General features: G+C 57.8%; 1 protein-coding gene across 2 annotated transcripts in view; it reads right to left on the bottom strand.

Moving 5' to 3' along the window:
• Positions 1-3,934: 3,934 nt before the first annotated feature.
• PKP1 (plakophilin 1) overlaps positions 3,935-24,690 on the bottom strand; it is a 48,298-nt gene continuing 27,542 nt past the window's right edge. The window contains exons 3-14 of one of the 2 annotated variants that reach the window (XM_023632807.2): positions 22,910-23,304; positions 19,750-19,894; positions 18,796-19,003; positions 17,817-17,994; positions 15,509-15,623; positions 13,826-13,981; positions 12,886-13,062; positions 11,439-11,592; positions 10,886-11,072; positions 10,277-10,361; positions 7,390-7,495; positions 3,935-6,574 (exon numbers count right to left, since the gene is read on the bottom strand). In XM_023632807.2, the coding sequence (XP_023488575.2) occupies positions 7,421-7,495; positions 10,277-10,361; positions 10,886-11,072; positions 11,439-11,592; positions 12,886-13,062; positions 13,826-13,981; positions 15,509-15,623; positions 17,817-17,994; positions 18,796-19,003; positions 19,750-19,894; positions 22,910-23,304 (1,875 nt within the window). In that variant the 3' untranslated portion in view covers positions 3,935-6,574; positions 7,390-7,420. The remainder of the gene's footprint in view (positions 6,575-7,389; positions 7,496-10,276; positions 10,362-10,885; positions 11,073-11,438; positions 11,593-12,885; positions 13,063-13,825; positions 13,982-15,508; positions 15,624-17,816; positions 17,995-18,795; positions 19,004-19,749; positions 19,895-22,909; positions 23,305-24,690) is intronic. The other variant, XM_023632808.2, reaches the window with a different exon arrangement.

The raw sequence follows: 24,690 nt of genomic DNA, 5'->3' as shown, positions 1-24,690 counted from the left end.
GAAAATCACCCAACGAGGAGAATTTTGCAGACGCTCCCAACCCTGACGTCTGTGACCCTGCCGTGGGCCAGCTCCAGGGGGTGGGTCCCAGATGCTGGATGGTGAGTCCCGTTCCCTGCCAGCCCGCCTTCCAGCCCCTGGGACCACAACCCCTCTTCCCCCCGGTCCTGCCAGTCATCCCAGCCTTAAGGGAGCTCTGGTTTGTTGGGGCCGAGAATAGAGGCTGTGCCCCCAGGAGGGCCCCCGACCAGACAGACGTGGGGCCCAGCCGGGGTCAGCTCTGTGCTGGGCGGAGAGAAAGAGGGAGAGTGGGAAGAAACGACCTCTTTCAAATTCGGGACTGGCCAGGTGTCTGGAAAATCTCTCATCAGCTCAGAGGAGCCGGTGAGAGTTGGGGGTTGACCTCTATTCTTGTCTCTTGAGAGACTTCCTGGAGGACGAGAACTTTTTTTATCCAGATATTTCTTGAATTAAAAAAAAAAATGAGCAAGGGGCTGGCCCGATGGTGTAGTGGTTAGGTTTGTGCACTCCGCTTTAGTGGCTTGGGGTTCATGTGTTCGGATCCTGGGTGCGGACGTACACACAACATCAAGCCTTATTGTGGCAGCGTCCCACATACAAAACATAGAGGAAGGTGGGCATGGATTTTAGCTCAGGGCCAATCTTCCTCACCAAAAAGAAAAAAAAAAAAGTAAGCAGTACAGGACCAGGGCCCAGGGGCTGGTCCCAGTCTCAGAACCAGGTGACAGAGGGCTCAGAGGGGGCATCACCATCTGAAGATGGAGTCACTAGCAAGCAGTTTAGGAGTCAACCTAACTGTTGGCAGCTGCTGTCCAGATGGCAGCTGTAGTGAATGGGGAAGAGTAGGGCTTTGGCCTCAGACCTGGTTCAGATTCCAGGTCTGTTGCCTACCAGCTGTGTGACCCTGAACAAGTTACTCAACCTCTCTGAACCACAGTTTCCTTATCTGTGAGATGGGAGTGGTCGTACCTACTTTGTGGCATCGATATAGAGATTAAAGGTAACGAATATGCAGTCACGTCACAGGTGATGGCTCTTCTCTAAGTCTCTACCTGCGCCCCGCAGCCCAGCTGTCCTTCGGGAAAACTCTGGGCCCCAGAAAGCAGGAATGTGAGCCTGAGAGGATCCAGAATGACACACGTGGGCTCAGTGTAGACCCCTTGGCCTTGGAGACCAGCTCAAGTTTTCTTTCTGAGATGTGTGGAGAGCGGGATTGTAACAGCTTTGTGCAGAGGGGGCGGCCTTCAGGGCCAGAGATTTAGAACCACTTGACAAATGCTGAAGTGCGTTTTTTTTTTTTTTTTTTTTGCTGAGGAAGATGGGCCCTGAGCTAACATCTGTGCCAATCTTCCTCTATTTTGTATGTGGGATGCCACCATACCATGGCTGATGAGCGGTATATAGGTCCACATCCAGGATCTGAACCTGCAAACCCCGGGCTGTCTATGCAGAACGTGTGAACTTAACCACTACACCACCAGGCCGGCCCCTGAAGTGCTTTTTGACTAACTCACCAGTCGTGAAACGTCTTAGTGGTTGACTAACGGGTTTGGGACTTCGGGAGCATGAAGTCCTATGGTATATGGGCTGTCTCTACCGATCCACTGTCATGGGGGCTCGTCAGCTTGGACCCCCTTCCCCGAGAGGCTGACGCGCTCCTCGGTAACATTTGTATTCTGCTGAACTGGCAGCAGGTGTCTGCAGGGTGACCAGTTAGGGGGTGTGTGTGGGTGTCTGTGGGGTCATTGAGGCACTTTTTTGCCCTGTGACCCTGGTCTCTTTAGCCCCATATTCTAACCGACCAAACGGGTTGGCCCCACACTAGCCAATCCTCATGGCAGCTCTATGGGGTCTGATGCACATGAACCAGAACTTCCCAGTTGTGCTTGTCTGCACAGCAGCCCCGCTCACAAGATGTGTAACTTCAGGAGGTCTCAGGGTGGCACGAGCTTCTGGGTCACTAGAGATGGAGCTCTGCGCAGTGCCACCTTGGGGTCAGGCCTCTCTAACTGTGCTCTGAGGCTGGGATGTCTGAGACACTCACGGGAGTGGATCGGGGTCCCCGAGGCTGGCACAGAGGAGGCCTGGGTCCCAGTATCGGTTCTGTCACAAAGTCACTAGTGACTCTGGGCGGGTCCCTTTCTCTCTTTGCATCTCCCTTTCCTTGTCTAGAAATTGCAAGTTGATGCTCTGCCCTCTGCTGTGTCCCCAGGACAAGTAAAGATCAAATCAGAAGCTGAACGCCCTGAGGCTTTGAAAGATAGAGAGTGATTTGTAGCCCCTCCAGTGAAAAGGCTGCTGCCATTGTTAACAACCTCTGTTCCCGCTTTCTCCGCCATGCTGGGCGCCGGAGCGCACTGTGTTCCAAGAAGTGATGCCCGACCATCTCCAGAGCAGCGTGGACTCCAGGGCGGGCAATGGGCCTCTGCCACGTCACCTGCAGAGCCGACGGGAGGAAACGGCTCCGAGGCCCAGGGCAGGTAGACTCGGGCAGCCTGGGCCTGGGGTCTGGAAGACTCGGCCTCCAGGACGTGAGTCGTTGCTCTGGCCGCGGCTTCCGGCTGCTCCTGGTGCCCCCAGTTTGGCCTCACCCTCTGCTCCTGGGCCCCAGGCCCTCCCACTCTCACTGGCCCATCCTCGGAGGGGCCAGAAGGGCCTGCCGCCCTCTCGGCCAGGGATAGCTGAGCGCAGGCCTTCGTAGCCCTTTGGCAGGCCTGCACATTGAATGCACTCACATCCCAAAGAGAATCGAATTTCTTTACCATTCCTTGTAATTTCCCGGTAACCACATCACACGGGGGAACTTCCAGGAAGTGGACGACTAAGATAAACATGGTTTCCAAATGTTGTAAACACAATGTTGTAAAAGATGCAACGATGATAGGGGATGTAACAGCGTGTTCTGCCCTGCACACAGTCACTTGACGGACAGACACCCGGCAGTGACCCGGACACACAGTGGTCACGGACAAATCTCATAGACACGAGCTCAGGAAGCCAGACACAAAACAGACGCACTGACTCCACTGATAGAAAGCGCAAACCAGGCGGAATCACCCTGTGGTGTCAGAGGTCAGGATAGCGTTCCCCTGGGGAGTGGGGTGGTTACGGGCAGGTCTTCGGGGAGCTGTGGGGGCTGGCAACACTCCATTCTTGATCCGGGTCCTGGTGGCGCGACGCGTTCGGTTCGCGAAGACTCGTGGAGCTGCGTGCATTTAAGCGGTGCCGTGTGCTTTCTACACTCCGTTTTAGTGAAAGTCGAACCATGAAACCTTCACTGGTTTTGAATTCGTAATCTGATCTCACGTTTTGGAGCCAATCCATGCGTTCAGGTCTCATTCATCTTCGGAGGCCCCAGACCTGGTGTATTAACAATTTGGGCCACAGACGGCCACCTCCCTCCCCTTGGGCTGAGGCCTCCCGTCCTGCCTGCTCCCCAAGCATCACCCAGCGGAGGGAGGGCCCAGGAGGTCAGGGCGTTGGGCTCTACAGAGAGACGCCAGTCACCACCTCCCAGGCTGGGGAGAGCTCAGCTCCAGCTCCCTCCCCGAGCGTTCCCAACCTTCCCTCACCCCCAGGGAGAACACATCCTGACATCCCGATGTCCCCGTGGGCACCCTGCCTTGGGGCGTTCACGCTTGGGGTGGCTTTTCCCTCTACAAGCTGTGTGACAGTGGGCGTAGCTGCCCCCTCCCTGGGCCTCACTTATCTGTAAGATTGGGGGAGCAATGCCAGCGTCATGGAGCTACCATGAGGATCAGGGGCTTGGACGCGGAGCAGGTGTCTGCGTGGCGGCGTCTCTCTCCCGTCAGGGGGCTCCCAGTGCTTGCCTGGCACGGGGTCAGGAAGAGGGGACCCTGGAGGGAAGCAGGCAGCCCTTTGTGCCCCCAAAATAATCCACTGCTTGAAAAGGTTCAAAGAAACGCCAGCAATTTATTGATTTCCTCTATTTCCAACAAAGCGAATACACAGTGCATCACACAGGGAGACAGGCCTGGCCAGCACGTGGCTCTTACACGAACACGGCGCAGGGGGGCGGTGGGTCCGGGGCACCTCCCTGCCCATCCCATAGTCCCGATCTTGCTCATCCCAGCCACCCTATCTCTCAGCCAGGCTCCATGGTGGACAAGAGAGCATCATGGCCTCCCATGTCCCGGGAGGAAGTGTGGGGTCTGCATTGCTGGTCTGGCCCCCTCTGCCCTGGACAGGCTGCTGCTGGCCACTGATGGGATCTGCCTTAACACGGGAGATCCCGGGGTCAGGGCAGGGATGGGGAAAGACTGGGTGGTCCGTGTCCTTCCTCCTTTGGCCCCTGATTGGAGCGTATTGCTTTGGGTGTGGACTGCGGTAGTGAGAGGCCCACGTGGAAGTGAAATACTGAGACATGCCCGGACACACAGCCTGGCAAACCCCATACCCCCTTTTCTAGCGACACTCTCAGGGTCGCATCTTCCGAAGGACGGGGAACGAAAGACATTACCAAAATCAGGCCCAGCCTCACTGTCCACCTCGGACCCCCGGGGTCTGGAAAGCTGCCCGTCCCCAGGCAGAGGGCCGGGCCCTGGGTTCTGCAACCCTGCGGGGAGGGAAAGTGGGCAGAGCTGCTGTGGGACGTCAGGGCAGAGCCACTGCGGCTGGGGCCCCTCGCGGGCCGTCGCCGACTCGCTTGGAGCAGCTACGTCTCTCTCACCCTGACTGGGCTGGACAGTCCTCTCACACTGGGGAGCCCTAAAGCCAAGGACCCCCATCTTTCCTTTCCTCCAAGAAAATGTGGGCTACGTGAGGACAGTGACAGGTGCCGGCCCATCTTGGTGCTCCAGACACGTGTTTTAAAGAAATGAGTTCCTCTGCCCCGATGACCAGCAGAGGGGTCATTCTGATGCCTGCACCCAAGACAGTCTCGGGGACCAGGCTCCCTCACGGGCTGAGAGGGAGAGAGGGAGGGGTGAGCCAGGAGCAGAAGGAGGGAGCATGGCAGAGACCCACAGACACCTGGTTAAACAGTCTGTCGTCACGTCTGGCCTCCCCCAGCCTCAGCTGTTGCATCTCCTAACAGCACACTCTGAGCCCAGAGAGGTGCCTTGGGGTTCTGACGGCTGGGTAAGAAGTGGGGCCCCATTGAGGGGCGGGGCAGCGGGGGAAGGAGGCCTGGGAGGAGGACGAGGGGCCGTGCCCATGAGGAGCGAGCAGCACCGTCCATCTTCCAGAGGAGGGTATGGACCAGGCAGCTAAATCCTATCTGATACCAACAGCGTGGGCACGGCGGTGGAGGCTGAGGCCGGGGGAGCCCGGCACCCTCTGTCCTGCTCGGTCCCTCGGGACACGCGGAGGGCCCTTTAAGCCAGCTTTGCTCATGAGGCCCTTCCACTACTTCTCATCTGAAATGCACACGACTCTGGGGTCTGGGTTGCGGCTGGTGCCCCCGGCGGGGCCGGGCCTCTGTTATGGCATCCCCTGCAGCTGGGGCTCAGGGGAAGGTGGGGGCAGCCACCTGCTGGTGCCCTGACATGACAGTCCCTCTCCTGGTCTCTCCAAATCCCCTTGCTCCACGTTTCCGGGGACCCCCAGCACTCCCCAGGTGAGTCTCCCCTGACAGGCAGGGAAGCATCCTCCTGCTAACCTTGAAAAGGCGCCTGTGCCCCTGGAGGCTGGAGTGGGTCCCTGCTCAGCCCCAGCCGTCCCCCTCCAGCAGGACGATGAAGACCAGACAGCCAGGCCCTGAACAGCTCTCTCGCTCCGAGCATCATCCGCTTTCTTTCCCAAGGATGACCAGCCCCTTTGCAGGCTGAAGCTGCTCTGACGGGGACGCGGCCCGAGAGAATGGTGAGCCCCCTCTTCCGCTCCCAGCCCCCCGGGACAGACTTCCTACAGCAAAGCAAGTGTGACTGTCCCTGCCCGTCTGCAGGGCCCACACCCCGCCCGCCCCAGGCCTCACGGTGCTGGGGGAAGGGGGGCGTTCCGGGACAACCCGATTTTCCCAGGAGATACACTGCACCCCAACACCCTTGCCACCTCTCCCTTGCCACCTCGCCCCCTGGGAGACGGTCCCCCTGCAGCCTCCTTGGGGCCTGACCCCGGTGAGGGCCCTGCCCCGGGCACAATGCATTTTGGGAACTACGCACAGAGAAACAAGAAGCACGCGTCGTCCTTGCCCACGAGTGAGAAACACGAGGAGTCCTTGTCACCGCTCGTGAGCTGCAGTCGGACAGCTCACCCCGCTGTTTGCAGTTTGCGGTCACGCGTTCACACACCTGCGCACACGCACGTGCGCGCACACTCACACATTATACACATGTATATACCAGTTCTCAGCGAAAGAAGTATCAACATCAGAGACAAGCCCCTTTAACTCAAGAAAGGCCCCCCCCCACCCTCCCAACCCCCATTTTCTGCCAGTTCCCCTAAGGAAAAAAAAAAATCTAAAAATATCTCCATCATCTGCAGTGTCCAGGTTTGTTCTCCTTGCGTTTGAACTTGTCCAAACACTGCATGGTGTGGACAGAATGACCCCTCCAGCGAGGCCTGTGGTCTTCTCAGCTGGGTCATTTCATCTCTGGAAGAGGAGAAATCCCATAATCAGCACCCCCAGAAGTCTCCATCCCGCACCTGCCACCCGTCCCCCGATGTGTACGCACGGATGGGCGCTGGCCTGAGACTGGGCTCGATGCCTGGTTTGAGCGCTAAGTGTGGCCGCTGGCTTACCTGCCCCCAAAGTCACTTGGAGAGCTTGTTTATAAATGCCTTTTCCTGGACCACGCTCCAGGGCCACTGAGTCAGCACTGCTGGGGTTGGGGCCAGGAGCGTGCATTTCCGTAAGCATCCCAGGTGATTATCACGAAAGCTCAGGCCTGTGGGCCTCTGTCGTAGATGTTGGTTCTGACCTTTTGGTCCCTAGAATCATCAGCTAGAAATAAGCTTGTCTACACTAGGCATGTGCAGAAACCGGAAAGTGGATTACAAAAAGGATAAGAAGGTGAGCTGTGGATCCCAAACCCACAATGACATATGGGATAACTCTAGGGTGGCTAGTCACACCGTAGTCCATGTGAATGGCACCACCTGGGTTGTGCAGTGCACAACCCACACACATGTACCCAGCAGTTCTGCCCAGACCTCTGGCCTGCTGATGCTACCAGGATATCACATATGTCCAATGTCCTGTGGTGGGACAGCCCATGGCATGCTGGCCAAGCAGTCTACACTGCTTCCCTCACAGGCTTTGTGTTGGCCAGAGCCAGGCTGTCTGCCAGGCTGAAGGATGCTTCTGAGTCCTTGGGGCGCACGGGCCTGGCCTCTCTCCCTGAGACTGGCTGAGGCTGCTGCAGGGGCTCTGGAGGTGCCCCCACCCTGGGGGAGGGCCATTCTTACCTGCAAGCTGACTTACTTGGGCAGCCTCTCCTTAGAATCGGGAGGTGAAGTTCCTGAGGCTGTTGGCCCCAGCTAAGGCTCCCAGCATGTTTCTGTCAAAACCTTGCTGCAAGAGGAGAAACCGCAGCTGTACGAAATATCCCGGGATGGAGCAGGGTCCTGGGGCCTCCCACGGGGTCGGAAACCGTCCTCCCAGAGCATCCCCAGCTTGAACCACAGCCCTGTGGACACGCTTCGTGTGTGCGTCAGGGCTAAAGCTGGCCTGACGAAGTGGGCAGCCAGACCAAGGCCATCGGCAGCCACGCGTCAGTGAAACGTCTGCACCCCGCCCAACACATCGGAGTTTCCTTCTTGCATTTGCAGAAATCCCAATCAAGGCGCAAGGATTTAAGTATCACTCTTTAAACAGAAGCACCACCAAAATCAGACTAGAAGGGTCATTGGGAGTTCTTCCCTTTGACTCTCTGTTTTTTTTTAAATCCAGAGACGAGCTCTGGGCGGGGAGGGCTCGCCCAGCATTTCTCAAACGCCGGAGCAGGGGCTGCCACTGGTAATGAGAAGCCCCCGTGCAGGAGGCTGTCTTTTCGTCTGTTGTCCCACCTCCGGCCCCACCAGCCCCTGAGCTCCTGCGGGGTGGACATGGGTCTTGTCCCTGTTGCTTGTCCTAGCACACAGCAGGCGCTCAATGAACGCCTGGCGCAAATGAGGATAGCAGCAGGGGCCTAGCAGCTTAAGAAGAGGCCGCTGGTGTGGCCCCGAGCTCTGAGAGCCTGTCAGCTCGCACTGACCTCCGGGGATAGGAGGCACCAAGACTGTGGTGTGCGGAGCCCCCGTCCCACCCGGCCTGGGTGTGCCTCACGTGAGGTCGTTTTGCCCCGGCAGCTCTGCCTGCTCCTGCTGAGTGTGGCTACACTTGGTGGAAACAGCCTGGCCCACTCCCTTCCCCTTGGCCGCCCTGGCAGCTGCCATGTGCCCACACCTGCCCCCACCGTGGTGCTGTCAGAAAAGAGTGCTGGATGGTCTAACGGAGGAGACAGGCTGCTACTGACCTCAGCCTCAGACTTTTCCAGTCATCTCTCACCCCTCCCTCCTGGCCCTCCCTCCCGTCTCCCTGCTGGGCTGGAGGAAGAGGCGTTCCCCCTGCCCCACGTGATTGGCTTCCGTCCCCTCTTCTGCCTGACCAGGCTGCTCCTGATCCTCTGAGACCCTCGGTTCTCCGTTCCTCACACCCTTCCACCCCTTCACTTTCCCCTTCTCTCCCTCTCCTTCCCACCTGGCGACAGAGATGCCGGGATCCCCTCTGTCATTAAACAGGTGTCTTTTTACCCATCTTTCATCCCCCTCCTTTCAGGGCCAAACCCAGGTGAGCAGGGTCCCCCCTTGGCCCCATGCCCCCTTCCCCATTCACGCCCCACCCTGCTCCCCTCCACCCTTTGCTTTGCCAGCGGTGCTCTGAGAGGTGAGGGGACTTCCAAACCCCTGGACCCAGGGCCTCCTGGGTCTCTGTCCTCCTCAGCCACTCTGCAGCCCTGGGAACTGCTGCCCCCCTCCCTTAGCAAATGCTCTTCCCACGAGTCTCAGCCCCTTCCTGGGCACCCTGCACAGCTCCTCCCGATTCCCTGAGCCCCCAGGAGAGCGTCTCTCCATGCCTCCCCATCCTCCACGACTTTTCTGCAGACACGCGCCCTACGATGGCCCTGCCTGTTCTCGTGGCTTCTCCTCTCCCAACAATCTGATCAATGCTCCAGTCTATGTGGCGGCCTGGCCTCTCTCCCCGGGTCCCACACCTGGGCCCCCAGCCCGTTCCTTCAGACTCGACCTCCCCAGATCAGTTCTCCTCCCTCACGACCTCTGCCAGCCGCTGCGTCTGTTAATGGAGCCGCAGCGTCTCGGCTGGCAGCTCGAGCATCGCTGGTCCCCCTAGTCCACCTCCTGTGGTCCTGTCCTTTACTCCCAGCCTCACCGCTGCCTACACCTCAGTCTAGAACAACCGCCCAGGACGGCGGAGAAGGACTGACCTGCACTACGACTTCGTGGGGATGGGGACAGAGAGGACCCAAGGTCCCCAGTGGACACACGCAGCAGCCCAGGGTCTCTCGGTCTACACTGCCCTGCAGGCTGCTGGGAAGGGGTCTTCCTAGTGTTGCTTTCATCACGAAACCCTCCACTCAGACCCCCGCTGGATCCCCAGGGCTGGAGGCAAACTCTCAACTCTTCAGTCTGAAATGCAAGGGGCTTTGAAATCTGGCCAAACCTCCCTCTCCAGCCGGGGGGCACGTCCCGCCCTCAGACGAATTAGTGCCTTTCGTCCACTCTGCTTCTCAGTTTGCTCCTAAGGGATCCCACCCCCTGCCTCTGACTCGTCTCCTTGATTTCCCCTCCCTCCGTGCGCTCAGCACCTGCTTAGATCTCTGAGCCCAGGGATGTGTTCCGGGCCTGGATCACCTTCATGGTCACGCACGCTTGTCTCTCACGTCTGCCTCTGTCTCCAGTGGGGTTCAGGTTCCCCAGGTGAGCAGGGTAGGCCCACCAGCCTCTCTCTCCATTTTTTTTTTTTTGGTGAAGAAGATTCTCCCAGAGCTAACATCTGTTGCCAATCTTCCTCTTTTTTTGCTTGAGGAAGATGAGCCCTGAGCTAACATCTGTGCCCGTCTTCCTCCACTTTGCATATGGGACGCCTCCACAGCATGGCTGATGAGTAGAGGATGTCTGCACTGGGGATCCGGACCGGCAAACCTGTGCCACTGAAGCCGAGCGTGTGGAACTTTAACCACTGGGCCACACGGCCAGCCCCCTGCCTCGCTCTTCTTATCTGCCTGGACTTGACTCAGTACAGGGGGGATGTGGAGGGAGGGCCCTGCCAGCAGGGTCAGCAGTGGGCGCTTACCTGTCGGAGGACGCCCTGCAGCTCCTTGCTGGACCACATGTCAGACAGGAGGAGCCGGGCAGCTTCTGCAGCCTTGGGCGAGGCACTGGTGGGCGGGAAGTCCATTTGTGGGGTGAGACTCTGGGAGGCCCGAATGAGCACCCTCCTCCCCCCACCCCTCCCCTCCAGATCTTGGAGACGTGGGGCGGCCCCAGAGTGGGTGCGAGGAGCCCCCTGGGCTGGCTCCACACAGTGGGCACAACCCCACACTCTGCCCTCCTAGAGGGTTCTCTGGGCCATGACGGGGAGATGCTCTGCCCCGGGCCTTGGCCTCAGAGGACAGAATGGAATAAAGATGGAGCGGAATAAAGTCCCCACACCATTGGGCCTGTGGCCTCGTGCCTCCTGCTGGCCCTCCAAGGACTCAGTGTCCCCTGCTGACTCCCAGCCGAGGCGCGTGCTGCCTTGAGGCCTGGCTGCTGGACCCTGAGCTCATGGTGCTCCAGGCTTCTGGAACTTCTCTCCATTCAGGCCCTCCCCCCACCTCAACTCCCCTTCTGGGGTCCCTGTCCCCCCCTCCCCCTGCCCTGGCCACTGCGCCTTCTCGGGTCCCCGTCCCCTCCCGCCCACCTGCTGCGGCACAGGTTGATGACGTTGTTAATCATGCTGCTGGAGAAGTGCTGCTTGGCCACGTGCGGCTGGGAGGCCATCAGGTTCCTCACGGTGTAGCAGGCCGAGGACAGAATGTCTTCCGAGTTGTTGGTGTTGCCAGTGTGACTGGTGAGGAGCCTGATCACCTCCGGGAACACTTGGTTCCCTGGGAGAGAAGCGAGTGGAGGACATGGGGTCAGATGGCCGAGGGAAAGGGGGTGAGGGCTTCCCTCGGGGGCCACGGTCCTGGCCAGCCATCAGCCAGGCTCCCAGCCAGGAGGCCCCTTGAGGGTCTGCTCCAGCTCCAACGCGGGGCTGGGACCCCCATGGGACCTCACACTCCTGCTCCCATCCCTAGGTGGCCCGCCCTTCCCACCCCCGAGCCTGTCTCGGGCCAGCTTCCCCTCCCGGGATGCTCACCCCAGGGACTGTCAGAGGGTGACCTTCCAGCGGGCTCTGGGAAGTGGGGGTCTGCCGAGCCCTCTCTAGAGGGGCAGGCGGGTGGGGGTTCTGACGCCGTGGGGGCACTCACCCATCACTCTGTGTAGTGCAGGGTGGCGGGACATGTTGCTCAGGAGGGAGGCTCCGGACCGCACCACATCGGAGTTGCCAGATTGCAAGAGGCGAGCGATCTGAGGCAGGCCCTTCTCCTTCAGCCCGATCAAGTGGCTCATGCCACTGGACATCTGAGCAAGAAGGACGAGTGAGGACCTGGCCTGTGGCTTCCCAGGCACTGGGGCAGACAAGGGCCGGGTAATCCCAAACAATGGAGCCCCAGAACTTTTCTTCTGGGGACGTCGGGAGCACAGGCAAAGACAGACACAGATTTGCTCACACACCGACAACTACAGAACAGCCGGGCGAAAATGCACCTTCGCCTGCCCTGACCCTGGTCTCGGCTCCCGGAGCCGCCTGGAGCCCGAGTGGGCGAGGAGAGGGGAGGCTTGGTCTCCTCATTCGTGGGGGCCCAGAATCAACCTCCAGAGCGCAGTGTCAGATGCCACTGCACCCCCGTCTGTCCTGGCTCTGCCTCCCTTACACGGCTCAGCAGCATCTGCTCGCGTGAAACCACGTGGTCGAGGGCATCTGTCAACTGGAGAAGCTCTGACCATCTTGCTCCCACTTCCCTACCTCCGGAGAATTCAGTATGACTTGGGAGCACTTGCCCGAGACAAAGATGGATAAGAGAGGGTCAGTGCCACACGGACATGGGATCCAGGGTCCCCTGGGAGAAGGTCAGCCCATCTGGGCCTCTAGCAACACAGCTATCCTGGCTGTGACCTGAGCCAGGCTGGTGCGGCATTCCTAAGACCCCCAGCCCCTCCTGTCAGTCAGGAGAGTTTCTTCTTTCCCCTCAACTCCCACTCGCCCCGCTTCCACCCCGCTCCCTTTTGTCCTAAGATGAGGCCTGGCTGGCTGCCTCCCCATCCACGTGCTTCCTGATTGCAGACAGGCCTCCTCGGCTCCACCCGTCTCATCACGTCCTCCAGACCATAACTGGCCTCCACATCTCTACTGATTCTGCCACATCTTCCTCTGGACGAGACCGTTGTCCAAACCCGCTATTTATACCTCTCTCAGTTCAACAAACGGGAGAGTCCTCCTGCCACAAAAACGCCCCGGATCCCCATACCCGACCCAAGCCACGGCCAGCTCGGGGCCAGGAGTCACGAGGCAAGGGGCGTTGTGTGGGCACAGACAGAATCCAACAGGAGGGGGTTTGCCTATGACCCACCTAGCACCCGGGAGACCCCGGCAGGCAGGGCCATTTCTGCCCCGTCATCATTTCTCCAGCGCCCAGCCGGGAGCCCAGCCGGTGTCAGACCCTCTACCCGTGTTTGCAGAACCAGGCTCTGAAGCCCTCCGTGTTTGATGGACTCAGACCGGGACAGGATCAGGGGGAAGCAGGGGCCGCGCCTGGGCCGCGAGTCGGAGAGCCGGGGTCGGGGGAGCTGTGGGAGGGAAGGGGGGCCCCTCACCAGCCCCTTGCTGGCGGTCAGGTTCTGCAGGGCGCCGGCGCAGGCCTCCAGGGTGGCGTCCTTCTTGCTCTTGCCCATGAGGTTCAGGTAGGTGCGGATGGCATCCGAGTGGCACAGCCAGCTGCTGCCCTTGGGGTTGGTCTCCTCCTCGGGAAGGGGGCAGTCGTAGTTGTTGTTCTGAGGACAAATGGCAGATCAGTAGGGAGCACTCTGCCGCCCCCAAACCTCAGGGTCCTGTTCCCAGATGGGAGGGACCCAGGACGCGCCTGCCCACTGCACCCCTTCCTCCGTGCACCACGGCAGCTCCACAGAGCGAGGGAACATCCATGGTCCTCTGGGCTGTCCCCGAGGGAGGCAGAGAGCATCCCGTATCTTGGGAAGTATGCTCCAGGCCGGCCTCTGCCCAAACCCTTCAGCTGCATGAGGCTGCTTTTGGGTCTCACATCATGATGCTTCCTTCCCGCCCAGAGTCAGACCCTGGGCCTGACCCCCACAGGGCCAACAGGGGTGGTCCAGGGCCTGGAGGCTGCCCTCCCTCTCCCTGCACCCTCCTGCTTCTGGGGAAACCTGGATGTTCAGGAGGCAGTGGAACCAGGCCAGAGAGGTACAGAGTCCTGGCCACCCCCATGTCCTCAGGGGGCACAGAGAAGATGGGGACACTTTTCCAATGAGACAGGAAGAGTGGGCAGGAACTGCAGAGGGCTGAGCTTTTGACCCCAGGGGCCCCAAGGACACGGATCCCTCTGTATGCAAGATGGAGGGCCCTCCACCCGGCTCCCGGGTGCAGCGCATCCCAGGACAAGGCTTCAGCACGGGCCACCCCCTGGGGCCGGCGTCAGGCTCCGGCTGGGCAGAGAGAAAAGGGAGAAAGAGGCCGAGGGACCCAGAGGGGTGCCCGGCCGGGAGCGGGCGGCTCTGCCAGTGGAGGGATGGTGCTCACCATCGTCTTGTCGCTCTTGTTGCTGAAGCAGCCGGTGGAGGACTTCTCGGTGTAGGCGTTGCGGGCGTTGTACTCCAGCTGGCGGTAGCGGGTGGGCACCTCGGCGTCCAGGCGGTAAGAGAGGTTGTGCAGGATGCACATGCAGTTCTCCACGGACTGGGGACCGAGAGACGCACGGCCTGAGCCTCCACCCACGTCCCACGGGCTCGCTCCCTGCCCTCAGTGACGGGAGGGGGCGGAAGAGCAGAGGCACCCTCCCCGGTCTGGGAAGGTCTCGCGCTGACACCCCCAGGAGCCTGGATTTGAATCCGGTTCTACCATTTCCTGCCCTTGTGAACTCGAGTGACCTGTTTCACCATCTGGGACTCAGTGTCCTCAGCTGTAAAATGGGGCAGAAGTTGTCTATTTCGCTGGGCTATTGGGAAGATTATACATGGAAAGACCCTATCATGGGGCCTGGCACACAGTAGGACATGACAGACAGTGGCTACTGTGTGTGTTGCTATGGTCAATGTGCCAATGGTCAGACTGGGCCGTTGAGGAATCCGCCTTCCGTCCTGGCACATACTCCTTCGGGGGCAGCCCTGACAGTTTTAGGTCCAAAAGCCATGGAGTCCCAATGCCCTCACAGTTCTCTCTTTTCATGGTGAGTCCTCAGCTTTCAATGCCAAAGGTGCTAACCCATCCCAGGGAACCGGGACCTGACACTTCGCAATGGCGGCTGCTCCCAGGTCCACGCCATTGTCCTTTAGTGACCAGGCAAGGGTTTGGGGCAGCTGATTTACCCTCCTGATGAGGTCTGGCCCTCCTCGGTTTGAGGGGATCTGACTTCCAGGACCCGGGGGTACACAGGCATAGGAAGCTTTATGCCACTGGGATCTGGCTGGGCAGCCAGGTGATGGACGAGGCTCCCTCCTGAGGCCCTGTTGTCGCTTCCAATGGGGGAGCAGGAGACAAAACCCTCCACGAGGAAATCGTGTGCAGGACCCGTGTCCACGATGCCCAGCCTGCCCTGACCATCAGTGCTCCCTCACCACCGTCCGCCGTGGTGGAACCGTCTCAGCCCGCGGTTTATCTTCCCTCCGCTATGCTCCCTTTCTGCCTGTCTGGGCTAGTCTGTCCAAAAGTCCAGAGGAGCTGTGGCTCAGCCAATGGCCTTTTTGGGAAGACAGCTGTGGTCGGCTCAGGGAGGGACTGGGGCCCTGGGGCATCAGTGTGGACTCCTCAGGCTGCGGGCAGCAAGTGCTCCTGGAAAGCCTGTTCGCGCTTTTTCATGTTTTGCTTATTAACTGAGTCCTTAAAGCAACCCGAGAGGTAGACACAATTGTGATCACCCACGTCTGAGCAGAGTGTAAACTGAGGAGCAGAGAGGTCATGGCCCGTCTGCCCTCACAGCCCCAACAGGAGGGAGAGGTTGTGCCTCCAGCCCTGGGGGAAGGGTCGGAGTGCTCAGCATCCAGTGCTCCACGGGCCAGGCTCTGGGCTCCTGTCCTGTCACCAGGCCAAGCCTTAAAGGCTCCCAGAAAGTGCAGACCCACCTCGTGGAGTCTGGGAGAGAAAAACGTCAGGGCCTGGAATCCAAGATGCTGCCCTCATTGACTCGAGGAGAGGCCCTGGGCCTTGGGGCTCCAGACAGAGAGGAGGGGTGGGGGCCAGAGCACCCCCTGGGGGCCACCCTCTTACCTTGTCATCACAGCGGCTGGCTGCCACACAGTTCTGGACGTAGGCCATGAGGGAGTCAATGAGCCCCGTGTAGTTGCGCATGGTCTGGCGGCCGGCATCAGCTGAGCTCAGGTTCCTGAGGGAGAGGACAGAGATGGAGGGGGATGCGGAGAGGGAGGGAAGAGAGAGCAGAGAAGGGCAGGAAGAGTATGGTGGGGACACACGGGGAGACAGCACGGGGGGAAGAAGGGCAGGGGGGAGGGGTGGAGGTTGGAGGTTGTGGTGGGAGGAGAAGAGGAAAGGAATGAAGAGGAAAAGGAAATAGATAAAGAACTCATACAACTCAACAACAACAAAACAAACAACCCGATGAAAAAATGGGCAGAGGATGTGAACAGACATTTTTCCAAAGAAGATATACAGACGGCCAACAGGCACATGAAAAAATGTTCAATGTCACTGATTACCAGGGAAATGCAAATCAAAACTACAATGAGGTATCACCTCACACCCGTCAGAATGGCTATAAGTAACAAGACAAGAAATAATAAGTGTTGGAGAGGATGTGGAGAGAAGGGAACCCTCGTACACTGCTGGTGGGAATACAAACCGGTGCAGCCACTATGGGAAACAGTATGGAGATTTCTCAAAAATTAAAAACAGAAATACCATACAACCCAGCTATCTCACTACTGGGTATTTATCAAAGAACATGAAATCAACAATATAAAGAGACTTATTCACCCCCGAGTTCATTGCAGCATTATTCACAGTAGCCAAGATGCGGAAGTAACCCAAGTGCCCATCAACTGATGAATGGATAAAGAAGATGTGGTCTATATACACAATGGAATACTACTCAGCCTTAAAAAAGACAAAATCGTGCCATTCACAACCACATGGATGGACCTTGAGAGAGTGACGTTAAGTGAAATAAGCCAGACAGAGTAGGACAAAAACCACATGACTTCACTCATGTGTGGAAGAAAAACAAACACACGGACAAAGAGAACAGTGCAGTGGCCACCAGGGGAAGGGTGTGGGGGGCTGGGCAAAAGGGGTAAAGGGGCAAGTATATATGGTGATGGATGGAAACGACCATTGGTGGTGAGCACAATGCAGTGAAACTGATATTACACAATTACCTGAAATTACATAATGTTATAAACCAATATGGCCTCAATAAAATCATTAAAAAAAAAGAAATGAGGAAGAAGGAAGGAAAGAAAACTCATTTGGCCAATTCTGCCCAGCCCCTACCGAGGCTGGGATGGAGTCGCCTTTGAACTCAGTTCTTTTCGCCCTTCTCTCCTCTCACCTAGTCCCCAGGACAGTAAATTTTATGACTGTCAATGGCTTCACTGCACCTGACACCCTGTTGAATGGGGCCTGGATGCTCAGCTTGTCCATTGCCCAGGGAGTCTGCGGGGCCGGAAGGAGCTCTGTGGGGGCTGGGGCTGGGCGCTGGATCAGAATGGAGCCAGCAGGGGCTGGGCTGGGACCGCACGCCCCTCCTGGGGGAAGCTGTTCTGCCCCCAGTAGGGGGCTTGCTCCCAAGCAGTTGGGGCCATCTGCTGGGTGCAGGTGGGTGGCAGCCGGCAATAAGGCCTTAGTTACCCTGGCTTTTCATCTCCCCAGCCTCTCTGCCCCCCTGGGGGCTGCTACAGGGGGCTGGTAGGGAGGAGCACAGGCCGAGACATGAGCACATGTCAACTGCACCCCTCACTCTGGGGCTCCCAGGATTGGGAAGACAAACTCCATTAGAGCAAGGTCTGACCCCAAGGGGGATTTGCTCAGCTGCCTCACCTCCACCCCAGCACTGCGCCCCCCGCCAGCATGTAAACCTTCTCCCGAGTGAGTACGTCCAGGTCCCTCCCCAGGTCCCCAGGGATGCTGCCACACCCCATGCAGAAGTCAGGGACCTTGGGGGCAAAGCAGTGCCATCTTCACGCCAGTGAATATTGCACATGGTTTTCGAATCAGAGCCAGGAAGTGACTCATTGGGAGCCAATCAGTAACTTTTGCCTAAAAGAAAGCTCTTTAAGATGGCACAAGAAATGCATTTCTCAGGGCCGGAGGAGGGGCAAATGGTTGCATCAGCTTAGATATTCAGATCCAGGTGCTTCCACGGGGAGATTCCTAACCAAGTCTGTGGCGACCCCTTAAAGGAGGTCGTGGGGTCCTGCGCCTTATCCAGATCCAGGGGAGTTAGGAATGCAGCCCCTCGTCCTGGAGTCTGCCCACGAGGGCCAGGTCGGACGTTGGGTTCCCTGCCCCGACCGAATCTTGGCTGAGATGGGGCTGCCGGGGAAGGGCCCTCCTCCCTCACCTCAAGCAGCCCGTGGCGTTGAAGAAGACCTCGGGGTCCACCACTTCCCGGGACACATTGCTGTTGCCGTCACACCAGCCGGAGAAGGGGATGATGACGCGGTCGGCCAGGACCGGCAGGGCATCGGCGATGAGCTCCTCCTTCAGCTCGTCCGTGGAAGACAAGTTCCAGAGCAGGCCTGGGGTGGGGACAGTCAACCCAGCACACGCCAGGCTCAGGAGGACCCCAGGGGCCGAGGTACCACCCCACCCGCTCCAGCCCGTGAGCCCTACTGAGCTATCACGTTCTGGGTGGGCGGGTCTATCTAATCCAGTGTCTGATTGTCTCAGGAGCCCATTTCCCAGCGTCTCAACTAGACTGCAGGCTCCTGGAGGGCAGAGGGCAACTCTCTCTGAGGCCAACATTATGCACACAGAAGATGATCAAAAAACATTTGATTGATAGTGGTTTTGAATACAAATTTCAGCACTCAATCTTCTGATGTTATTTCCCACCTGAAAGGCATTCCAGAAATACATATCCTCATTCCTCTGTGCATGGTCTCATCTTCCCAGTCAAATATGAGGGCTTCACAGTGACTGCTATCTCTTGTGCCCCCACCCTGAGTATTAGGGATGTCTTTTGCATGCAGGGTAGATGCTTAAGATCTCTGAGCTCCTCATCCACCCGACTCTCTCCCTGTCACCTGCAAATCTCAGGGTCTGTGGAGTACGGATCCTGCCTGGACCCCAGCCTTCCACTCCTTGCCCTGTATCCTCAAAAGGACGTTGACCCCTTGTGGGTATGCACAACACCCAGGGTCACCATCTGGACACCACTAACCCGGCCTCTCAGGCTCCCGGGAGATTGGCCTGAGACCAGATCTGCACAGCTGTGCCTTGGCCCGGCCTGGAGGGACTGTCCCACCGCATCTTGGGGCCGCGGCTGGCAGTCTTGCTCCTGCCCCGCCACCCGGGTCCTCCGTGGCTGGGGCTCCTACCGGTCAGCTGTTTCTGGATCTCCGTGCTCCCGGTTCTCCTCAGGAGGCTGACGGCCTCGCGGATTCCATTCTGCCTCCGGGTCTCCAGCTTGTTGGTGGTGCTCCGAAACACCAGGTTACGCAGGGCGCCCGCCGCGGCCTGCTGGACGTTCTGGTTGGGGCTGCGGAGGAGGTCCACCAGCTTGCAGATGCCTCCCAGCTGATACACCTGTGGGGACAGGGGCGCACGCCGCCCGGTCAGGGAGGGGAGGCTGGTCTCCTAACTTTGCCCAAAGCGCTATTTCTCAGACCAAAAAGCCTACTTTCAGTTCAGAGACATCCACACCAACCAGAACAAATAAGCAGTGTGAAGTGATGGTAACTGACCAGACCAGGAGCCAAGACAGGGACCCAGACCCTCGTGTCCCCGCATCCCAGTGGGAGACCCTCAGAAGGTGCTCTCCTCCGTGAGCCCTGAATCCTGGACTTTCCAGAAAATGCATATACCCACTACGTCCTCGGGCTGAGCTGAGAGCCCGTGGGTGTGCTCCCTGCCAGCCAAGCTGGGAGGCACCAACAGCCCTATTTCCACCATAGATGCCTGGTGAGAGAGGGCGTCATGATTCGGGGAGAGATAGACAGACAGACAGGCAGAAAGGAGGTCAGGGAGGAAGCTGAGGAATGGGCAGTAGTCACGTTCTTCAGTGGAGCGTGAGAAAGGGGACTTCTGTGGAACCCACGAGCAATGGAGGAAACACACCCGGCTCGTGTCCCACTCCAGCAGAGGGCTCTGCTCTGCACAGAGGGTTCAGATGCCCAGCTCTGATTTGGCCAATGTCAAGCACGCCCCTCGCCCCAGGCAGAGTGAGAGGGAGCTATGCGCAAATGCCCATTCTCATCTCGAAATGTGAGGCTGGGCTGACACACTCAGCCCCTACCCAGGCCTACAGGAGAGGAAGGGGTGCCACCAGTTACCTGTTGCTTGGCAGACTCATCCTGGAAGCAGGTGTGCTGGATGTAATAGGCCCCGATGGCCTGGTACTTCTCATCCTGGGAGCACAGGTACTGCACAGCCTTGGGGATGGTCAGCCCACTGCATTCGATGTCCTCACTGCAGATCCTGCGGGGAGCGGGCAAAGGGTGTGGGTGACAAGAGCCCTGGGGCAGGGGCTCGGAACTCCCCCATGCACTCCCCAGCTTCCACAGCCTCATCTTCCCTCCGGAGAGTGCCACCAAGGCAGCCCCAGGCACACCTGGGAGAACACTCCTTGTGGAACGGCTCCTCCAGAGGAGGGAAAAGCCTCAATCCATGGTGAGCACTCGCTGTGATGAGCCCTGGTCATGGGGTAATGTCCAAGCAGGTGAGTGACCTCTATGCTGAGAAAAATTTCTGCCCTATTCCTGAGGAAAAGCTCCCCACCCACTCTGCCATCTCTCATGTCTGTGCCTGGTATTGGGAAAATGGAAGACAACGGCTGTGAACCTGTCCATGTATCCATATCCATCCATCATCCATCTGTCATCCATACTTGATCCATCCATCCATCCATCCATCATCCACCCACCCATCCACCCATCATCCATCCATCATCCATCTATCCATCCATCCATCATTCATCCATCATCCATCCGTCATCCATCCGTCAACCATCCACCATCCATCCACCCATCCATCCTTCATTCATCCATCCATCATCCATCCATCCATCATCCATCCATCCATTATCCATCCATCCATCCACCCGTCCATCCATCATTCATCCATCCATCATCCATCCATCCATCCATCATTCATCCATCATCATCCATCCATCCATCCATCCATCCATCATTCATCCATCCATCATCCATCTATCCATCCACCCATCATCCATCCATCCATCCATCCATCCATCCATCATTCATCCATCCATCATCCATCCATCCATTCATCCATCCATCCATCCATCCATCAATCCATCAACCCATCCATCCATCCCTTTCCCTTCCTCCCTTCCTCCCTCCATCTTCCCACCTTTCCTCCATTCCTCCCTCCATTCCCAAGTCTAGCTAATTCTTCTGCACAAAAATTCTCACATCTATTCCTTCTTCCCATCCTCAGGGCCACTGCCTTCCTTCGGACCATGAGTACTCTGATGGTGTCTGCAGCAAGAGATCCCTCACAACTGGTTCTCTTCTCCAAACTCCCCTATATACAATTTTACACCCTTTTACCAGATTAGCAGTCCTAAAACCCTGTTCCCTGTGTTTTTCTCATCCGCGGCTTCTCCATACTACAGGTGAAATTCAAACAGATGCACATCCAAAGGCACGTGTTAGGGTGAACCATATGAAATGCCTGATAGTCAACATTTTTTGTGCCACAAAAGCAGAAATTTCATGTTTTAACCTAATAGTCTGGCTCTGCTGTGCCTGACTGTCCAGCCCCTACCAAGAATCTGCTCCAGTAAGACTCTTCTCTCCACTATGTCCTGATCAGGGCACACCTGTGTCTCCGTCACTGCCCATGTGACCGGCTGAAGTGCCACTTCCATGAACCCTCCCAGGGATGAGAAAGCTCTCTTCTGGGAACCCCCCGGCTCCCTGCTATTGACTCACAGGCTGCCTGTCTGGCTGTCTGTGTCCTGGTTCCCCGAGGGCAGGGGGCAGCCCCTTCTGTGGCGCCCAACCCTAGGCCACTAGAATCTCCCAGTGTTTCCAGAGGGAGCCCTCGCCTCATCTGTACCGGCCTCACGTCTTGCCACAGTATGTGCTCAAGAAATATTCGTGGTTTTAGTGTGGCAATCCAATTCGACTTCTGGAAAAATCTCCCAAGGGCCAGAGCTCTCTGGTCTTATTTCAGCAGCAGCCCGCCCCACATTGAGATGTCACCCAGCATCTGCCAGTCAGACGTCATCTCTAAATGGCTTGTCACTCACCCCCCACTCCCTGTCTCACCCAGACCCTGTCCTCTCAGGGCTAGACAAGAACCTGACCAGTCTCCAAGGGAGAAAGCTTTCTTAGTTCTCCAAATCATCCTAAATATACCTTATGGCCTTTAAGTAGCTAGGAGAGGGTCAGCCTTAGAATGGGGCTCTGCTTATTGTCAAAACAGTGTGGTAAAGTAGGGAAGAGCACAGGATGGTGCATAGGCTGTGTGGCCCTGGGCAGGCCGCTTAACATCTGTTTCCTCTAGCAGGATTCTAGCACCTGCCAGGAAGGGGCTATGAGGATGAGAGATGAAGAAGGCAGTGTTCCCGGGACCTCCATGGGAAATGGTTCAGGGGTTCCTCGTGCAGCCTAGGACAGCCCTGGACTGCTCTGCTCATGGCGGTGTCCCCTGCCCTCACCACGGGTCCAGGAGCATAGTGGATGCTCAGTAATGTGTCAATCAAATGAATAAATGATCATTAGGTGGTGACACAGGGCAGTGCAGAGGTTCACGGGGCTCTGAGCCCTGGAGGGCGGGCCCAGCGTCCTCGAGACATGGTGGCCCATGCCTGTGGCTCTTTACAGGACACCCCACTTGGTCTCCCTCCTTCCCACTGGGCACTGGCCCTTCAGGGTTTACAGACAGGAGCTGCTCCCTGTTTCCCAATGCTAGATGGCATCCCTCGGTCTTTATGTCCATTTATCCTGCCTGTCTTTTGTCCGATAAGGTGGAGCACAGCCCCATTCCCATGGTCCACATCAGAATATGGATAGATTGACGTGACTAAGATCAGAGAGTCTCAAACCCCAGTGTGAATTACAGTACCCCGCAGGGCCTGGTGACACCACTGGGCCACCTCGGGCTCCTGAGTCAGCGGGCCTGGGCGTGGCCAAGGAACCAGCATTTCTCACAGGGCTGCTGGTGGGAGGACCCCACTGTGAGCACCGCTGGCCTGGCTCACCTTCTCTAACGAGCCCCTCTGCTCATAACCCCGACCCCGTAACTTCCACGCCCACGGCATCTGTTCTGGTGTGAGGGTTCCGTCCCCCCTTCACACTGAGAACTCCCCGAGGCCAGGAGCTCCCCAGGCAGCGACAGTGAACTCCCAGGGGTCAGAGGCCACATCTTTCCCATCCTCCGGAGCTCCCTTGCAGAGCACAGCCAGGCTGACCTCTGCCTCCCCCGGCCGCACTCAGCCACCCCACCCCAGCCAGCTGCACTCACTTGGAGCTGGCCCTTGAGTGGCCAAAGGACAGGTCCTTGCTGCAGGACGTGGGTGGGACGTACACCGGGTCCTGCTTGGAGGTGCAGGACGGCGGGCGCCCGGGGCACTTCTTGGTGGTCTTCTGGCCGCTGCAGGTGCTGTAGAAGCTGTAGCGGTTCTGGGTGGTCTTGTGGCCCTTGCTGGTCAGCGTGCCCTTGCGCAGGGTGCCCCGCGGGTCGCAGTAGAGGTCGGGCTCGCTGCGGCTTGTCTTGATCTTCTGCATGAAGCAGATGTCGCTGCCCGTGCCGGGGGTGTTACAGCTGCCCCGTGGGTAATGGCGGCCCCAGTTCTCCATCTGGCTGTAGGAGCTGAAGCGTCTGTTGTCCGTCTCCCGCTTGAGGGTCCCATTGTAGATCTGGCAGAGAAAGGGAGAAAGGCTCGCTCAGGGGGCCTGACCAGGGAGCCCGGATCCGGCTCCCATAGGATACAGCCCTGCCCCGGCCCCACAATGATGCTCATGCAATCCCAGATGTCTGTTCGGAAGGAACCTCAGCCATCATCGAATATATTATCATTCAAACTGCAGGTTGTGACTCATTATGGATTATGGAATCAATTTAGGAGACTGTGACTGTCATTTAAAAACATAAGATCCAGCAAAGAAGATGTGGTGTATCTATATATATAATAGAATACTACTCAGCCATAAAAAAAGACAAAATCGTCCCATTTGCAACCACAGGCATGCACCTTGAGGGCATCATGTTAAGCGAAATATGCCAGACAGAGAAAGACAAACACCATATGATTTCACTCACATGTGGTAGATAAACAAACTTATGGACAAAGAGAACAAATTTAGTGGTTACCAGGGGAATGGGGGTGGAGGGTGGGCACAAGGGGCGAAGGGCCACCCTGATACGGTGTAAGACAAATATTAATGTAACTGAAGTTTCACAATGTTATAAGCTGTTATCACCACAATAAAAAGAAAATAGGATCCAATCATCTATACTGGGATACAAAATATCAGAGCATAATGTAGCTTAGCAAGGGTGCCTGCTGTTTTGTGAAATGACGCATGGGTGCTGGCTACAATGTAGAATACACTTCCTACTGTGGGTTGCAGTCAAAAAAGTTTAGCAGCCACTGATCCTGCCCCACGTGGGCCAGACCCGGAGGGGTGTCAGGGGCCCAGAGAGCAGAGGGGCTGCCAACACCCACCCGGTGAGGTCAGAGCAACAGGGGGGACTCTCGCCCGTGTCTACAAGCCCCGTGCCTTCGCAGACGCCAGCAGCTTCCGACAGCCAGCCTTCCTTGGCCACTGTACCCAGCATGGGGACATTTCTCCTCCTCTGGTCACATCGGTTTTCCACTGACATTTCTCTGCTTATTCCTCACGTTGCCTCCCCTTGGCCGGGGCAAAAAGAAACTGTAACAGGCCCTCAAAGGCCAAACGGAGAAAACGCTCCTGCTCCTGGGCATTCTGTTCCGCGGGCACCTGCGCTCAAGGTGCCAGGGGGCTGCAGGGTGGGCTTTGCTTCAGACCGGGCAGAGGAGCAACCCATCAGGAAGACGTGAAACAATGGGCGCCCCAGGGCTCTGGGGGAGCCCACCCTGGGAGTCCACCTCCTGGGAGGAGCCTGCAAAGCTGCAGACGTGGCAGGAAGGAGCTCCAAACAGAGCTGCCCAGGGAGGACTTTCCTGGGAGCCCACAGGCTGGCGGGTCTGCCTGCTCTGACTTGTCCCGAGACTGGAGGATCAACATGGGGCCTGATGAAATGTCTCCACACAGGTGCGC

This window comes from Equus caballus, chromosome 30 (assembly GCF_041296265.1).
Source record: "Equus caballus isolate H_3958 breed thoroughbred chromosome 30, TB-T2T, whole genome shotgun sequence".
Taxonomy (NCBI): Eukaryota; Metazoa; Chordata; class Mammalia; order Perissodactyla; family Equidae; genus Equus; species Equus caballus.
The sequence above is the reverse complement of the archived record's forward strand: the minus strand, read 5'-3'. Positions and strand labels throughout refer to the sequence as shown.